This window comes from Hirundo rustica, chromosome 2, assembly GCF_015227805.2.
Source record: "Hirundo rustica isolate bHirRus1 chromosome 2, bHirRus1.pri.v3, whole genome shotgun sequence".
Classification (NCBI taxonomy): Eukaryota; Metazoa; Chordata; class Aves; order Passeriformes; family Hirundinidae; genus Hirundo; species Hirundo rustica.
In genome coordinates, this window is record NC_053451.1 from 86,247,957 (window position 1) to 86,265,944 (window position 17,988).

Genomic DNA, 17,988 nt, shown 5'->3' on the forward strand with positions numbered 1-17,988 from the left:
ATTACAAAAACATGTATACACCCTTCTCCTGTCTTCTCAGGAGTTGAATATCTCAGAACCACTTTGACTTTGCTGAACACTGAGAATGTTTGCTAGCAATCCTACCAATAAAGTGAATACAAATCAGGTGTTGTTATTCAGCATAAGGAGCTTACCAAAATGAGATTTGTCAATCACTTTCCTACTGTCAATTTCTGTTAAAGTTTCGTGATTACCGCTGGGGTCTATGAGGAGAGTTACATGGAATGATAAGTGACCGACAGCTGACTGCAGTTATGGGCACTTTTCAAGGGATCTATGCTTTGTCATTTAATTCCAAATGAATGCTTAGTAGATAGAAATAAGCAGGAGATAATGCCTTACTAGTGTGAGATCTGACTCCTAATGAGATTATTTCAAATTGAGGAAATTCAATACAGAGAAAAGAGAATGTGAAGATTAAAGATGAAAGGCAAAAGTAAAAATATGGAGCTGACAAAACAAGAGTGAGATAATACAGTTTCACCCTTACAATCCATAAAAAAGTCTAGAGGCTGTATTTTTGAACGGCCTTTTTCCACAGTTGACATTTCAGCCAGGAAGTAGAGAAAATACAGGGAGTCAATATATATTAAAACAGTTATATAATATATAACATATAACATATAATATGTCAAATAGGTTTAACAAGATTTATAGTCTCTTGAAAGAAAAATAAAATCAAAGAACTGACCAGAAAAACAGACTCTTACTAACACAGAAAATAACAGCTCAATCACGCTTAAACTGAATTTAACTAATAGGTACTGCAACTGGTACCGCTCATTTCAGTGCTTAGAGGATGGCACATAACACTGCCTTTTATGGACTGTGTAAGTGCATTGTACAACATTTAAACACACAACATTTAATATAGTCGCATTCAAAGTCCACTGATACCAAAGGAAAAAAGCCTAACTTTAATCCTAGTTTTTTCTCTTAGAGGTTTTTGACAGCATGAAGATTTCTGGACAAGGCACAAACAAGGCAATGTGAAGCATGATTCTGGATTACCTTCTCTTTGCTCTTAATTACTTAGTACTAATTTTGTAGCAAAATGTCTAGAAGTTGTTATTAATGCATTTTTTTTCTTTTATTTATGTTAGCAGTAAATCTTTTATTTCATACAGCATCAAGGTAGAGGGATCTGGATTGTCTAACACACATGCACAGGCACCTATCACCTAAGGAGGAATGACAGTACAGAACAGTATTCCTGGAAGAACCAAGTGTCTGAGTGTCTCCTGATATACCCCAATCTGTAGCAATAATTCTTGCCAAGGCCCTCATTTGAGATTTCCTTTCAGAATCCTAATTTTCTACTGCTATATGTATCTAGAAGAAGATGATGAAGAAAGCGAAGGGAGTATATCTAGCCTTATGGACAAAAATGTGACAACACAGGAGATGATGAGCATCGTGGCAAAGAACCCATCACCTCACTCAGACTTTGGTTCATGTTATTTTCCCAGCAGGACCAAAAGATGGTACAGCCTGGAGTTTTTAGTGTCTCCTAAAATAGCTCTGAATTTGTATCAAACTTCAACAAGAGTAGTCTTCTCTAGCATGCTAGTTTTCATGTTGCTAAGAGCAGTGCCTGTTAACAGGCACTTTGAATTAATTTTTTTGAGATTACAATAAAAACATATTGTGAGTATTATCAGTCCGAAAATTCTCCCTTCATGATGGTATCCCATGCACAGGAGAGAAGGAGAACCTCTCTTGCTTGGTAGTCCCAGATGACAACTGTCATAATGAGCAGAAAGATTAGACAAGCCACAGAACTTATATTCTTCATTTAATCTTTGTTGTCAACTCTGCACTTGGTAAAGTATTCTGCATATTTCGTCTCCTGGCTGATTGTTAAAGCTACAGAAAAAAACCCCACATAACTATTCATTTCATTTAATCATGTCCCTCATGGTGAAAAAGTTGCATTATCTAAATAAATAAATCTAAATGCACCATTTACAGTCATGGCATAATATCCTGAAAACTTACATCAACAATCCATGACTTCAAAAGACAACAGTACATTCTAGTGAATGCAAAAGGTTTGGTTCATGTGTCAAAAATTATTAAGGTGAAAAAACACACAGCTGGAACACTTGTTTGCAACATCCTTAAAAAAAAAAGTTTTCTCTCTGTTGAAGAAGAAAACACATTACAGATTCACAAATACACTGATTACGGAGAGCAGAGGAAAGTAATACAGAAGCAGCATATGTCACTCAGAGCTCAGGAGTTAATAGTTATGTGGTAAAATGCTCCTGTATTTGGCAGCACTATAACAAAAACAGAGTTGAAACTAATATTTTCCAGAGTCCTCTAGGAGAGATCAATGAAAAATGAAAAAAGTGAAAAATATACTTCTGTTTGTGGAGGAAACTATCCATCATTTGCACTGCAAAATCCTTAGGTAAAGCCAGACACAGCTGGGTTTACCCTTTCAGATGCATACTTGTATTCATCTAGATATAAAAGTAGTAGGTAATTTTACAAATTAATTAATTAAATGTGTTCTGTGGGAGTCTGCTGTCTCATGATACATTTTTATATCCTTTTCAGGAAGAAAACAATGCATACACTAGTCTAAAACCTTATTTATTTATTATTCATAATACTATTTTCTCGGTATTCCTTGGTAGAAAGTGGGAAAAAATCAGAAGCATCTCAGTGATAGGAATTTCTAGTGCATCCTCAGTCTAAACATTACCATCATTTTGAGAGATATTTCCAAATGTCAGAGAGCAAACTACATTTGATGCCAAGCCAAAGCATTTCAGCATGGATGCATCTCTTCAGGCTTCTATTAATAGAACAATCTATTTTAAGGAAGAAACACTACTCATATTTCACATGGTTGGAGTTTCAAGAAATTGGTTTGAATTTCTCATCATGTTTTCAAACCAGCTCTTCTAGATTTACAGTTTTCCAATTATCTATATGGCCACTCAGTGTGCTCTTGTTTTCAATTAGATAAATACATCATTTACTGATGGTTTCATTCTTGGTCTCTTATAGTACATCTAAATATTCAAGGTTAAACAAATTCCAGTCTATTATCTTACAAGTAATCATTAATTCAAACATGAAACTATCATTGTTCACCTCAAACCAAAGCGCCATTTCTTCTGGCTTACATGAACAAGTCTGCATGAGTTAAAATGCTTACTAGCCAAGACTGACATGGCACCATTTTTTGTATCATGTCCATCTGAAGTACATTTTTACACTGAAAAATATACAAATGCATACATATTTTATGCCCTAAAACATTAGGCCGTATTTTCTAAATGAAGTCATCTCTTTTCAAAAAGATTACTGAGAATACTGAGTGACCAGTTGTAGTTGCAAGTTCTGCTTATAAAAATAATTCTCCTTGATTTCCACAGCATTCTGCAGCAACAGTAGTACCAAGAATTAACTTCTTTCAGCATAGCAAGAACTTCTTGCTAAGAGAATCTTAGCACCTATATGCCGCTTAGTCAATCAAAAAAGAGATAGGTTTGCATAAACATTTTCTTGTAAACATTTAAAAGAGGTCTCTAAAAGGGATACCTCAAGAAAAGATGAAACTTTTCCCTCAACTGGCTTTACAAAAGATCTAGATTATTATCATAGATAAAAATTTTAGAGGGTTTATAAACAGCTTGTATCTGATGACAGGCCTGCCAACTAATGGCTTCCTCTTCAACGATAACAGTAATGATCATTGGTCTGCAAGGTAATTGAACCATGGAGGTTAACGTAAATTAACACCACCAACAGCTATCCAGAGGATCTCAATTAGCATATGCTACAAGCATAATTATGGGCAGTTAGTTGACCAATGCCCTTTGGATGTTGGACACTGTACTCCCATGTGAACTGCAAAATTTGAATTTTTGATAAAGCGACTGAACAGGATTTGCAAACTCACATATTCACCCCAGATTTGTAGTGCTGGAATACCTCTTCTCCCATGGTCCCTTTAGTCTTTTTGTTTCCTTAGGTTAAAAGGCCAGTCGGTAGAGCAATGTCAGATCTGTGTACTTTCATCGTGACGGATTCCAGAGACATGCTGGTTGTAAGGCAGAAGCCATGGAACCAGCACAGCCTGTTCTTGGATCTTTTGTGCTGGGTGTTTCATGTCACAATAGCACAGGTTGAGCTATTTTGTTACTGCTGTTGTGCTTTACTTCACTTGATTAATTAAATATTTAGGCAGCTTATTAAGGCTTTTTAAAAAGTTATTTGATAATCTATTCTGAGTTTCTTGTTTTAGGCACACATATCCATTCTAGGAACTCTTTGTTATTTATTTGACCTATTATACCTTTAAATATTTATGTACACACCTACACTGAAAGCTACTCAATCTTGCATTGAAGGATTTATTCTACCAGGACTCTCAGCTTAAGGAGGACAGTCAAGAAGTTGATTTAAAGGAGCTTAATATTGATGCATTTTCTAACTGTACTGATCTCAAAATGTGAGATAACGTCTGGAAAAACCTGTTTGTCATCTTTATTCTGAGCAGCAACTCAAGTGATAAACCGCAAATACTGTGAACATGTAGAAAGCAGATTAGCTTTTTTCCCAAGGCTTTTCTACTGAGAAAGAGAGAATTACACACATATACCTACTTTTCCTAGATTCTTTGTCTCCAGTGAGGAAGCTCTATTTCTTTGGCAGTATTAATACAAGCAACAATTCCCTGAGTGGGAGGGGGCAGGGAGAGGAAGGAAACCAGCCCCAACCACTCCTCCCAAATTTTACCTTCATTAATCTGAAAAGTACCTCACAATCTATAAAACTAAGAACATAAGGCTGTTAGAAAGAAATAAATTTTTTTGTTCATCTGTACGTCAGAACTTGGGAAATTAAACACAGCAGTGTACAAAATGTCTCTATTGCTAAATAAAGCTGTCATATCATCTCCTGCAATGCAATGAGAATTAGCTAAGTACAGCGTGTATGTAATGAACGCTAAATGCTTTCCCACCCTTCACTCTGGAAAATAGCAGACCATTATGAGGTTTCCCTGCTAGACTAGGTAGCATCCAAAGCAAAACTCTCTGTGATGTGGGTCATTTTTCATCCAGACCTCACACCTTACTAGAGTAGCCTGTTACTCCCTTATTATCTTTCTAATGAAATTAAAAAGAAAGGAGAGGTGGCTTGTGGGAGCACCACACATTGGGGTTTTACCTCACTATAATACTGAGATCTTACTAGAGCTGTACCCACACCTGATCAGCTTATAAATATTTCTGTATTTATTAGTTTAACATAGTCGTCACTGTCACCTGATAAAGCCACTGACCTAATATCGCAGGCAGTGAAAGTTCACTACCTCACTAAGATGCCCAGAGGAAGAAACAGCAGAAGAGCAGTGCCTGCAATGCAATTTCCTTAAATTAATGTAACCATATATGATGGAAGTCTAGTCATAGGTTTAAGGTTTATCCAATTTAATCTATTTGATTATTTGAATTATTAGGCCTTCTACAACAAAACAGGCTTCCTAGTGTATGTGATGAAAATCCAGAACCATTGGTACATGGATCATCTCCTACAGGCAAAAAGAGCTTCCAAGACTGTGTGAGGTTTTCTGACTGCTTTTAATTCCCTATTATAACATCTCCTAGTCAAAAAACATTATGAGGTTGCCATCCATAAGAATCCCACCAGTATCTGTGAGAGGATTCTGACAACAGCAGGGACAAGAGATCTATAGATGGAGGTGTAGCATGATCTATGGCTTCTCTGGCTACCCACTACACACAGCCAGATAAGCACTGCTTCAGGAGACGTCACAGAAAAGGTGCCAATGTTAACTGCTGTGCCAGTGATGTCAGACTAACTTCTGGAACTGGCAAGGTGGGCTTCAGATTATTTAAGAGCTGACAAGAACATGCTGAAATGTAAATCTGACAAAGTGTCAAGAAAGAAAAACAGAAGAGGGAACAAAGTAGAAACAAAGTAGAGAAAAAATATTCAGAACATCGTGTTAAGGAGTGGAGAGAAGATGAGGGGAAGGATACACTTGTGTCTTTTCCTCTCTTATTTTTACCAGAGAAAACTGTTGTACAACTTAATCTGTTTTTTAAAAAAAAGAAATAAAAATAAAAAAAATGCAGTTTTCACCATGAAACCACAAACAATTACAGATAACACCCTTTCTCTGCCATCTCAAGCTCTTTTTTTTTTTTTTTTTTTGGTGAGCTGTTAACTTTAGCTGTGATATTATTGGATTTTGCTGCTCTCTGATAACTAAATTACCATGAAGAACCTAAAAGATCAACAAATTGTCATAATTTGCACTCCTCAAAATGTCCTCTGAGCTCTTAGAGACCCTCAAAAATCTAAAAGGTGCTTTGCAAAGAAAAAGTACTCTCACTACTACTTAATTTATATGAACAAAATTATTTGACCAGGATTATAAAAAGATATTGATGCACTGAGGATAAACCTGATATTCCAGAGAACAATCTCTGGTACTTATTTGTAAATGTTTCTTAAACTGAATTTTAAGCCTCTAGAGCATTTATATAGCCTGCTTATGGCTGGGAACACCTGCAGAACACTAGACTAATGATAAGTATTTAAATTGAAAGAACTGAAATTGTTTCAGTTCAACATCCCTTTGTTGAATTTATGTTCCTGTCTTCAGCTTAAGACTCGGACCTTTTATTATTGAGCTAGATCCTGAATCACTGATTCAGTTTTTGCTCTGAAGAAACTCTCATATTGCACAGTAGGACTTGCTAAGTAATGGCTCTGACCTTGGTGCAGTCTCTATGGAATATCAAGCCTTGTACAGGATGAAGAACATACTGTAATCCCTTTGGGAGAACATTTATATGTGAACATACTGTGTTCACAAAATCTGCAATATTTTAAAGAAGTGTTAAGACATTGAGAGTGGTAAGCGGGGGAAAAAAAACCAAACAAACACTTGATCAACATTTTCATCCTTCTTAAATTTCAGTAAGTATATAGTTTTGCTAAAATCTTACAATGGGTTTGGAACCCAGGTCTGAAAAAGAAAATCAATAAAGAACATTTAGGCTTGACCTTAAACTCACGTCTCTCATGGCCGTCCGCCCAGTTAATCATTCAAGTTTCTATGGTTAAGTTGACACTGGTTCCCTGAACCAGGTTCCTGTACAGACACACATACAGGTTCTTTTTTTATGCCTCTGTATTTAGGAAGGTCTCAAGCGCAAACTGATTCTCAGCCCCTCAGTCTTGGTTTCTTCAGCAATGGGCCAAGCTAATTGAACTGGAGAGAAGCCACAAAAAGGTAAAGCACAAGGCCTTCAAAGGATACAAAATAATTTGTTCTAAAGAATCACATGCCTGGCAGATTTCTGGTCTACTAGGAGCACATACATTCACACTTATACACATACACAGCCTTGAAAAGTGAACCTGAAAACAGAAATGCATCTAGTCTTATATCTCCTTCAGTTAGACCTAGCTACATCGAGGTGTACTCACCTTCATAGGCTGCTCTAGTACATTTTCAGCACACAAACACTTTCTGTTTTCCCTTGATGAGAATGGGGCTGTTCAAACATTAGATCTTTAGACCATCAGGACATCTAATTCCCCACCCTCCTCAGTACTCTCGCCCCTTCCGTATTGGTCAGCAGTTTAGTTTTCCTCTCCGTCCTTGCTGTAGCCTTCCAATTGACTATTTGGGGATGTACTGTTGCTAAAAGGATATAGACTCCCAGAACTAAAAGGCTCCCTTTCTTGAAAACCAGCAGAGAAAAATACATCCTTGAAGGGTGCACCTGATCTTACCATAAATTATCTATGCTTGATCAAATGATGCCTAAGCCCACAAACACTTATTTCCCTACTGTTTGATACCCTTTCTAATTCAGAGGTAACTGTCAGAACTGAAATAAGATAAAATATAACTGAAGTTTTTCCATACAATTTGCTCTTTTGTTTTATTCCCATAGCTAAAAGGGAACTGCAGGCAAAGTGAAAAAACACACACATAATTTCCCAAAAATTCTTGAGCACTGGGTCTTCAGAGATCCTCCAAGACATCTGTTATTCATATTTTTTTCCTTTCCAGAGAAGCATCTAGCTGTTATTTTTATAAATTAGGCCATTTCTTGTTTAGTTAATTTTCTTTCTCCTCAGTCAGTCTGACAAGTTGGATTTGTCTTCTGCATATCGTGCTTGACTCTCCTGTCCTAATCCCATGAGCAGCAGGTCCTTCATAATTTCACAATGTTTTATCAAGAACATGGTCTTCTCTCTTCAGTTTCTGGGATATTCTATTATTATCAGCTTCTCTTCCAAATTATGTAGAGAAGAAAAACGTCAGTCCTCCCTTCCTCTTCTTCCTTCGCATGTCTACTCTGTTTTCCTGTGAACAGGAGCTCCCTCTGTTAGAAGACATCCATTAGGGGCAGAGTTTCAAGCGATTAATATGCCTCCACCTTTAGTTGTTCAATAATGCAAGCAGAGGAATCCTGGCAGATGCCATCAAGTACATCACACAGATGTGACACCTGTGGTATCCAGGGACCATTGTGGAGTTGTCATGGGTTAGTCCAGTTTGGTTTTTTAGTTATAAAAGAATGTAAAATAATTCTCCAGGTCAGGACCTGGGAATTGCTTTGGAAGAGATAGAGACCTATCAGAGAGTTGGTTGAAATATTGGCATCTATTCTGACCACTGAAATTGTTGGCTGCGACTTTGGGAAGTGCTGTGTGGAGCACCGTGAATTTCCTGTAGGTGGGTCCTTTTTCTTCTTCCTTTGGCCAGAGAGAGAGACATGTAACATCGAGCTGGGCCTGCTGCTCCCCCCTTTTGCGGGGGATCTGGCCTGAGTCCTGGCCGGATTCCATCGGCTCCCGGGTTGGGAGAGGGGGGAAGGAGAGGTTGCTGTTTTGCAACAGCTACTTTCTTCAGACTGCCCTGGAGCAGGGAGAGATCTCTGCTGGGCCCCTGGTGGGAGCTGTGGGCGCCACTTGGGCCAAGGCCACCCCGATTTACACCGAGGGGTGGGCTGAGAAGGCATTTATGATCCTGCCTGTTTTTTTGTGATTCCAGACTGCCTGAGTGCTCCAATCTCTAATGTTTCTGTAAGTTCTTCCTCCCTCATCAGCTCGGCCTTGAACATCTAACACCACAAGCTACAGAGAGAGAGACAAAGACTCCGAGCAGATTTAACTCTTTCTTAGCAACATGAAGCTTCCAGAGCTTGGCCCTTCTCTGAGAGAGTAAGAAAGGACAGAGTAAACATAAAGAACAACAGCATGAAGTCAGTAGAGCTAGAGTGAAAAGACTGTTGGGACAGAGGGTTGAAGAGCTGGTTGTTCTATTCTTATTTGAGCCATGGAAATGAACTCTATATTTAGATCATTCCTTTAAATCATGGAAAAGAGATGCATTTGGGGAGACGATTGTTTTAATTTCTGTGTGAATTTGAGCAAAGGTGTTTGTGATGGACTAAGTAATATTAATCCTATAAGATGCTTGAACAGAGATAAAGATGAGAAGCCCCCTGCGCCAGTGAAAAAGTGAGAAGATATCTCTGTTCCTTGAGATGAAGAATCCTTTGCTTTGGAGTTATTCATCTTTAAAAGGTGACACCCCAGTATGCAAAAGTCTAAGACCCATGACCCATAAGCAGCTTGGGAAACTGCTCCTGGGAGGGTCACAAAGGCAGGTTTCTCCGGGCAGTTTTTTTTGTGACAGTTTAAAACCCACAAGAGAACTGTTCTAAGTTGTCAGTGGGATCCATGACTCTAAGAGAGACTCTTCCCTTAATGAATTGATGAAAGACTATTGTCAGATAGTGAAACTGACTAAAAATTACAAGTTTTGTGTCTTTATGTTGTTTTGTAAGAAAGTGAATAGTTTGTAAGGGGAGGGAAGAGTGTTTTTGAAGTTTCATTCTGTTTTAGGGGTTTTTTTCAACTTTTTTTTTCTTTTCTATTCTTTTAGTGTATGTTAATAAACTATTTGTTAATTTTAAGGCTGAGCCTGCTTTGTTTTTCTCCTAGTCTCTCTCCCACAGAAAGAGTAAGTACCAAGACCAAAATTTAGTGAACGTGAAACCACTACATTAATTGGTGTTTCTGCCCGGTTTGAAATTAAAACTATGACAGGAGTATATTGCACTTTTTTTATCCACAAATGTTAACAGATGATCAACATAAATATTGCCATTAAAGGATTCCATGCTACAACCACCTATCTCACCACCTTCTCTTTAGAACTGTCCTCATGCATGATTACGAGAGTAAAAGAAAGTGGTCTTCAAACATACACATTCCTACTCACTGAACATTTTGAGTGAAAAAGCTGAATTAATTTATTCCCTGGAATGGGATAATTTGATCAATACCATTTCAGAAGCACAGGCAGTAATAGACTTGTGATCAATTGGAATTCACTTTATATCACCTGAAGAAGATTTCTAAACAAAAGAAGCAAGTTCCTGACTAAACTTCCACCCACAAAGCAGTGTCCTGCTGCACAGGATCAAAGCAGAACCTGAAAAAATAAATCACTCCCTCCACAGTTGTCTTGCTGTTTTCCAGCTCAGAGGCATCCCTAGGAAAAAATGAATCTGGGAAAACTGCTAGTCCAATTTTGGTTCCAAGTTTTATTCAACACTGAATGCTACAGCAAAGATGTAATAAATCATCTGAAAGAAATGAAGTTCCCAGAGCCACCATGCTGAAGTATATTAAGTTAGATGTGATTCTGACAAATGTTTGACAGCGCACGTCATCTTATTCCAACACTAGATTCTCCAATCTGTTTCCTTAGGTATGGTTTCCTGGAAGCAAATTGTGGTAAGAATACAAGGTTTTATCACATAATTCTGAAACAACATAATATACATCTTTAATTTAAGAAAAAAGTTACAAACAAACAAACAACAACAAAAAAACCCTGGGTATTTCTGCGGCTGAGCATCTATTGTAAAACCAGAAATAAATTCTAGTTTTAGATTAGCTCTGCTGTTGGAGATGAACCCAAACATCATGATGGTTCTCTAAACAGTTAGAATCCTCCAGGTCTCACTCCCATGTTTAAGTATAATAATAAGGAAATACATTTAGTCTTCTAGTCCACACCATTGGTGTCCTCAGGATGAGGGCACTATGTCCTGCTGTAGAGTATGTAGCTCCTTCTAGGTCATACTATGACATAAAATCAGTCAGCCTTCACAAAGAGAAAACACATTACAGATTACTGCACTACAACAAATATATAAATTGTCAAAATAAAATCTATTACTAATAAAATGATATACTGAAAAATAATCCAAATCAAACTCTAACAAATATATCCAGACAGCAAACACCAGTGTTGCTAAATCAGTCCTTCAGCTACTTACCCAGTCTTTGTATTTTTTTGTACTTTAAACACTGATCAATTACTTATGGCCAAATTTTATGGTTTATATATAATCTGTTTCTCTTTATTGCTGTTGAGCTAACAGATGGAGGGGGGGGAAGGAAAAGAAGTTTTAGGCTAACAATGGGCTACTTATGGATATGGAACACTCAAAGAGTTCCTCTGTGAAAAAATTCATACCTCATTACCTACAAATACTGTTCCTCTTGTTCCTCCACTACTCATAAATTATAAAGACCACCACCATAATCTGTTTTGATCTGAATAGCTTTACTACGATTGCACCCATCCTATACCCTCTGTATCCAATACCTTTTTACTTATTAGAAAACACATGGTACCTTACTAGACGAAATTGTAGAGAACTAAAACCTGAACATGTAAGATGTTGTAGGATGTTTTATGCTGAAAATCTTGGCATAGGTAAAACATCTTAAAATTGTTCCAGATAATAACAGGAGAGATAACATACTATGTTTTAGAGAATGAGAATAAATAGAGATTTAAGAAGAAGGCTAACTGCAGAGTTTATTAGAGTCCCCTATTCTTGCATATCCCAATTTGCTGTTTTCCGAGATGCTGTGATAAAATAGCAAGACAGATGTCTCAGCTCCAACAGCAAGACAAATCAAACTGTTCAGAAAGAGTATGACCCCAGCACATACATTAGAATTGCTCTAAATGTGCTTTCTTCAGGATTGGGAAAGGCAAGGTAGAAAAAAAATATAGTCTCAAACATTGCTTTCCTAAGTTTATAGCTGGGTACAATTTTCAACAGTCAGGCTAATTTTTGCATTAGCGTTTGTTTCAGATTGTCAATTCAGGAGCACATTTTAAAAGAAATATTAACTGTTCGGGTTATTTCTAAGTGAAAGAGGGCTTTCAAATAGCTTTTGTCATGAAGAAAAAGGAAGACACAGTGATATTTTTTAAGCCCACAAGAGGTAGGCAGCTAGTTCTTAATATATCCTGTTCCCCTGGGAATTCAGGGGCTTGGGAAGAAAAGTAGAGAACCTGAAACAGTTTTGGTCTTTTGCCTGAAGACAGTTCCTGAGCAGGGAGGTCACTAACTACTTTTCACTGAGTGTCTAAGAGGACATATTAGTATTCTGCTCTGTTGGTGGTATCATTATATACAGTGGGATTTCCCATCTCAACACACAGTGTTATTACTATTTATATGGTCACCCTGTAACATGACCATATAACTGAATAATACATATCCATATTCTGACAGAATATGCTCGACAATACAACAGTTTATGCACAGCCTGCAATTTCTAGCATTACGGAGAACATATTCTGGCAGGAAAATGTTCTCTTCCAGTTTCATTTATATTAGCAAAGATCATAAAACATCCTGCTCATTAAAATCTGAATCACTTCCACTGGGAGTGCACTTTTCTGAAAGTATTTTCCTACAGCTGGTGGCAAGACAGATCTGCTGGCTAACCAGAGCACTAATAGGACATTATGAAACCCACAATGCAGCATGAAGACAGTTGCATAATCAGAGCAACAATTACCAGCTCTGCTAAAAAATGGTGAGGGCTTAAGCACAACTGAGTAGCATGTAACAAACAAAAGAAGCTATTCTCATCAGTCTAAGATCTTGAACTAAACTTTTATACATTATATTATTACTTTCATTGCAAGGAGGTGAAGAATTGCAGACAAAGGCAGCAGTATATAAAATGGGACCATAAATCACAAGTATAAAAAGATACCATTATTAACTGCTGCACCAGACTCCACTGTGGATTACCAGCCCTTAGTTCTCAGTGTTCCTCCAGCATTTCACAAACCTTTGCAGCATCCAACAGGTATCTTGTCTGAGATGCCTCTGCCTCTGAGCCACAAGTGCACTGATTGGCCTCACTTGCCCTGACTAGCCTCAACTGGGACCTCCTATCTACAACCCAATGGATTTCAGCCCATGGGCATATGCACCTGCCCCAGCAACCTGATAGGAGCACTGGCCTCTGGCTGTATTGAAGTGATGCCCCTGCCTGGCCATGACTATCATGGGTCCTAGCCCTAACCTGCAGGCTGGCATCCTGACCTGGCCTGGTCCAGCCCAGTCACCACTGGAATTTCAGGCAATTATGTAGTTTCAAATTTATATGTTACTTTAGGCCAGTCCAGCTACCTTGGCCATTCAGATGTCCCAGGGAGCTAAGGCTGATGCTTAAAGGGATAGTTTGACAGATCATAACAAGGTTCTCTCCAAGTGGGACCTTCATACAGATTTTCGTCATGCAGCTCGTGCTGTGCCTAGCCTCAAAATTTTGGATTTGTAGATTAACATCCTAAGTGGAGAACTTGGCCTTTTCCTCCAAGGGCTCCAAAAACTAAGTAATTTGTGCTGCAAGATGGATTACATTATAAATCCTCAAGACACTCGTAAATAGTCATTAGAAAGGGGGGTTGTATGCAGTTAAGATAATCAATAGCAACAAATCGTACCTGTGCTGGGTGGTCACCAAGAGCCAAAGCCAGAGCTGAGCAGAGCAGTGGCTCAGGATTCCCATCACATCCAGGAGAAAGTGCTACTGCAAGGACCTGCAGTGGAGCCTCCCGTTACCATCTGGCCAACTGCTCCATAGATTTGGCTACCCATGGGAGTGGTACTCTATATTAAGGTCCCAGTAAATGTTTGTCTTTCTAAAAAACAATCTCCATGACTCTCTCTGCAACAACTGCATAAAGGAAAATACTTTGATTTGTACTCAAACATTGAAGCAACATGGATCTGCACTAATGTAGCAGCACTTCTGCATATTCACTATTCTGCTATACTGGCCTGTCCAGTACTTTGGCTATTTCAGTTAGTTTAGATAAAAATCATGAAAGTAGGCAGAAATTAGAACTTCTGTCCTCAGGTACAGGATTACAGATACATACTGTGTGACCCCACCATTTCCTATTTGCAGCAAGATTTCTGGCTGCTCTGTCTCATTGATATCTACCTCCACACACCAAAAAACTCTTACACTTAAATTCTCCAAAATTTCAACCTAAAACATCACTGGAAAATTCAAAGTTATCCCTATAATCTCTCAATTAAACCCCATTGCTCACACTTAATATTAACATATAATGCATAGTTTTTTAAAGTCTTATTTATTTGTGTGAAAGGACAACTAATGGCCTCAGATAGGAGGGAGGGAAAAAAGGCATTTATACTATTTTTGATATTAAAAATCCTTACAAATCAACATTAAATAGAAAACTTTATTCATTATCTATTATTGTGATTTATATGAAGAGTTCCTAAAAATGTACTCCAGAAAATCACATTATCTATAACCTTGTTGAAAGCATATGAACTTTCTTAAGAATCTGCCAAGTCTCTAATAAAATGTAGGCTTTCTTGGAAGAAGAATAGAGATTCTGTTCAAAGTACTTCTATGAGCATACAACTGTAGACATACTTTAATAATTTAGATAGGCTGAGGGATTATAAATTAATACTATATTTTTCAAATGCATACAACCTGACATTAAAAGACACTTTCTACATCGTACCGAACATTATTACATTGCAAATTTACAAATAAATAATGGAGCTGTATAAACAAGGAGTGTGGAACAGAAAATTGATTGAATGCATTATTGTAAGTAATTTGGTGATTTTGTGGTTGCTTTTGTCATCTAGAATGATGGAATTGGGTAATCAAATTTAGCACTATGTAGCAGCTTGTGACAACAATGTATAATCCTTTAACAAGCTCCCTCTTGAAACACATTTGCCTTTCCTTGGAGAAGACCATTTTGTTTTCACTGTTCTGAGACTTAGAAATATTAATTCCAGCCAGCAATGAACCACTTTGTATCTATAACTGTGTATAAGGTTTGTATTAACCTTGTCCTTTGAACTTCTTCATTCCTGCTGTTTAGTCTCATAAGAGGATACATAACCAGCAATCAAAAATCCTTTTACTGAACAAATCAAATTCGTTTAAATTGTTCAGATGTATTGTTCAGGTGAAGTTGCACCTTCAGAACATAAATCTCAAAATCACTTTCCCTGCCTCTTCAAATGAGCTGGCATGACCATATATCAGTTCATTTCCTCTCCTGGTTCTGTCAAAAATATATTAAAGCCTTCTCCTGCTGAAGGTTTTTTGACATAAGTGGGTTAGATTATACATAAGCGTCATATACACAGATCTGAATCCATCTTAACTGCAGCCAAAATGGCTTGTATAACAACACTTTTTGGATTGTTGGGTTGTTTTTTTGGGTTTTTTTCCTATAAAGTAAAATCTCCACCCTCCTTCTATTTTGTGCTTAACTCCTCTTTACATTTCTTCCATCTTCAAGACATCTTTTGAAAGGAATTTCAGCTGGATTCTCATCTCACCTTGTACAGTATCACTAGCTCTCCCTGCTGGTGGTAAATTTGCAATTTTATGCACCAGGTAAAGAGTGGTTAGTCCCTTGATCTATCTGTATGTTTGTACTTCACAGTTGTTGTCTTTGGGGTTTTTTCCATTTTCCTTAGCTATTTTTCTATGGCACAACCTTCTAATTCAACGGAGTGGGTATTCTTTAAACACTGAGATCATACCACATTGCCAGTGAACAACAGCCCCAGCTGTACATTTTCTCTTTGTACTTGGCAGATAAAGTACTACAAGTTTTAATGTTCTTTGGAAAGTGTTTTACCTTTTGAATAACTTTATTCTCAGACTTGGATAAATGGGCTGAGTTTTCAGTAAGTAATCTTCTTTCTGTTCTTAACAAGCTCCTTGCCGACTCTTAATTCCATTTTCCCTAGATCTGTAGCCCTCTTCTTCATTATCCCTTGTACCTCCATCCCACTCCTTCTGCTTGGGATGAAAGTCAGTTTTAGAACTTTGAAGTAAGTGCATGCCTCTTAAACATCAAATATCTTAAGATGTTCAATCAACATGACCTCATTAAATAATTCTCTTAAATTTCTCAGTTTGCTTTTTTAAATAAATCATCTGTGAATTGAAGGCTAAGTTGAACCAATGTGCAACCTCTTAATTTAATAGCCTTGGATTTTATTTTTTTTTCCAATTATTTTTTCAGTACTTACAAAAGCAAACATTACACTTTTTTGGCACAGTAATTATTTAGTAAAGAAATCAGACTGCTATCACATCCAGTAATAACTGAACTTTATGCTGACCTTCGCACATTAGCTGAGAAAATTACAAGCCCAAAGTGACCAGATTTTTCAGTAAAAAAGTAAAGTTCTTTTAAGCTATCAACTTAATTATGCAGTAGAGAGACATCAAGAGTAAAGAATCATATCAGCTATGACATGCTACATTTATAAGAAGATATTGCAAAAGATTGTTTGATAAAGATAGACTGAAACTAATAGTCCAAAAAAGAAAGTGAATCTTTAAAACTAAAAGTAATGATTAAGTCAAAGTACAGGGATAGTAAAATCACTCATACTGGAAGAAAATTTACCTAATTTATCTCAATTGGCAACAGAGTTTCAAGAAAGAAATCATATATGATTGTACCATCTTCACTTTATATAAAATAATATTAAACAATAATCAAGCTGTTTCTTCAAGCAGTTGTCTATTTTATTTTGTACCCAATACTATAGTTTTCACAAAGGTTTTCATTGTAGTTATGAGAAACCTTAACTTCATATACTGATAGCATTAGCAGAAAAATTTCTCACAGTATCTTTCCAAAAGCCTCTATTCATAAAAAAACCCTAGTCCTTGGAATATATAGGGTGTCCTGTACATCCTATATACGGATTTCCTTTAAAAAAAAAAAAAAAAAAAAAAAAAAAAACCAAACAAAAAAAAAAAAAAAAAAAAAAAAAAAAAAAAAAAAAACCACCACTAAACCTTAAAATCCAACTCTACACAAAAATCCAAGGGAGTTCAAACCAAGCCTGTTCCACTTGTAACATGAATTTTTTACAGAAGTATCCCATCCAACAACATTACAATATGATCTCTTTTCCCTTAATAAAACAAAACAACCAGCACTTGTGTTCTGGATGATGATTATCTCTTACTCCTAAAAATGCCTTGATTTCACAAGCTCTGGAAGTGTCACATGCTGTTTGGAAGACACTGATGATACCAGTCAACTGTGGCTCCCACTAAAAGCTGGGGAGATTTCATCATAAAAATACTCGAATAACTAGTGGAATGAGCGTCTTTGAATTGTGCAGCCTATTTACAGTGTTAGGAGTGGAAGGTTCTACATATCACTCAGGTCTCCATTTCAAAAAACAGTTTTCTCAGCAAACTGTCCCATGTCTACGGCAGTTCTAACTGTTGTTGCAGAAGGGAAAATCATGACATATTTTCTTTTGCCTTTGTTGCTTGCCTCAGTTTCTGTTTTGACAGCTTCTCCTCCTCTGTTTCCAGTACATCTGTCTCTTCCTCTATTCTCAGTTTTGTCTTAAACTTTGTCATCATGGCCAAGTATTTTCACATACTACACTCCCAGTCCAAAAATCTGTATCTTATGATCTCTTCTATTGTAGACAGATACAAATATTTGAGACAAAATAATCGGAACTTCATTCCATTTTCATCTTACACCATAAACCACCAGCAGCTTTTCAG

At 37.1% G+C, this 17,988-nt stretch overlaps 1 protein-coding gene across 3 annotated transcripts in view; it reads right to left on the minus strand.

Annotated features, from left to right (window-relative positions):
* LOC120749699 (gamma-aminobutyric acid receptor subunit gamma-3-like) overlaps positions 1-17,988 on the minus strand; it is a 101,430-nt gene that overhangs the window by 42,091 nt on the left and 41,351 nt on the right. Inside the window, exon 4 of one of the 3 annotated variants that reach the window (XM_040057383.2) lies at positions 10,737-10,823. The exons of the other annotated variants lie outside the window; for them this stretch is intronic. Coding sequence (XP_039913317.1) covers positions 10,788-10,823 — 36 coding nt within the window. The 3' untranslated portion in view covers positions 10,737-10,787. Of the gene's footprint in view, positions 1-10,736; positions 10,824-17,988 lie in introns of those variants that run through there. 3 annotated transcript variants of the gene reach the window in all.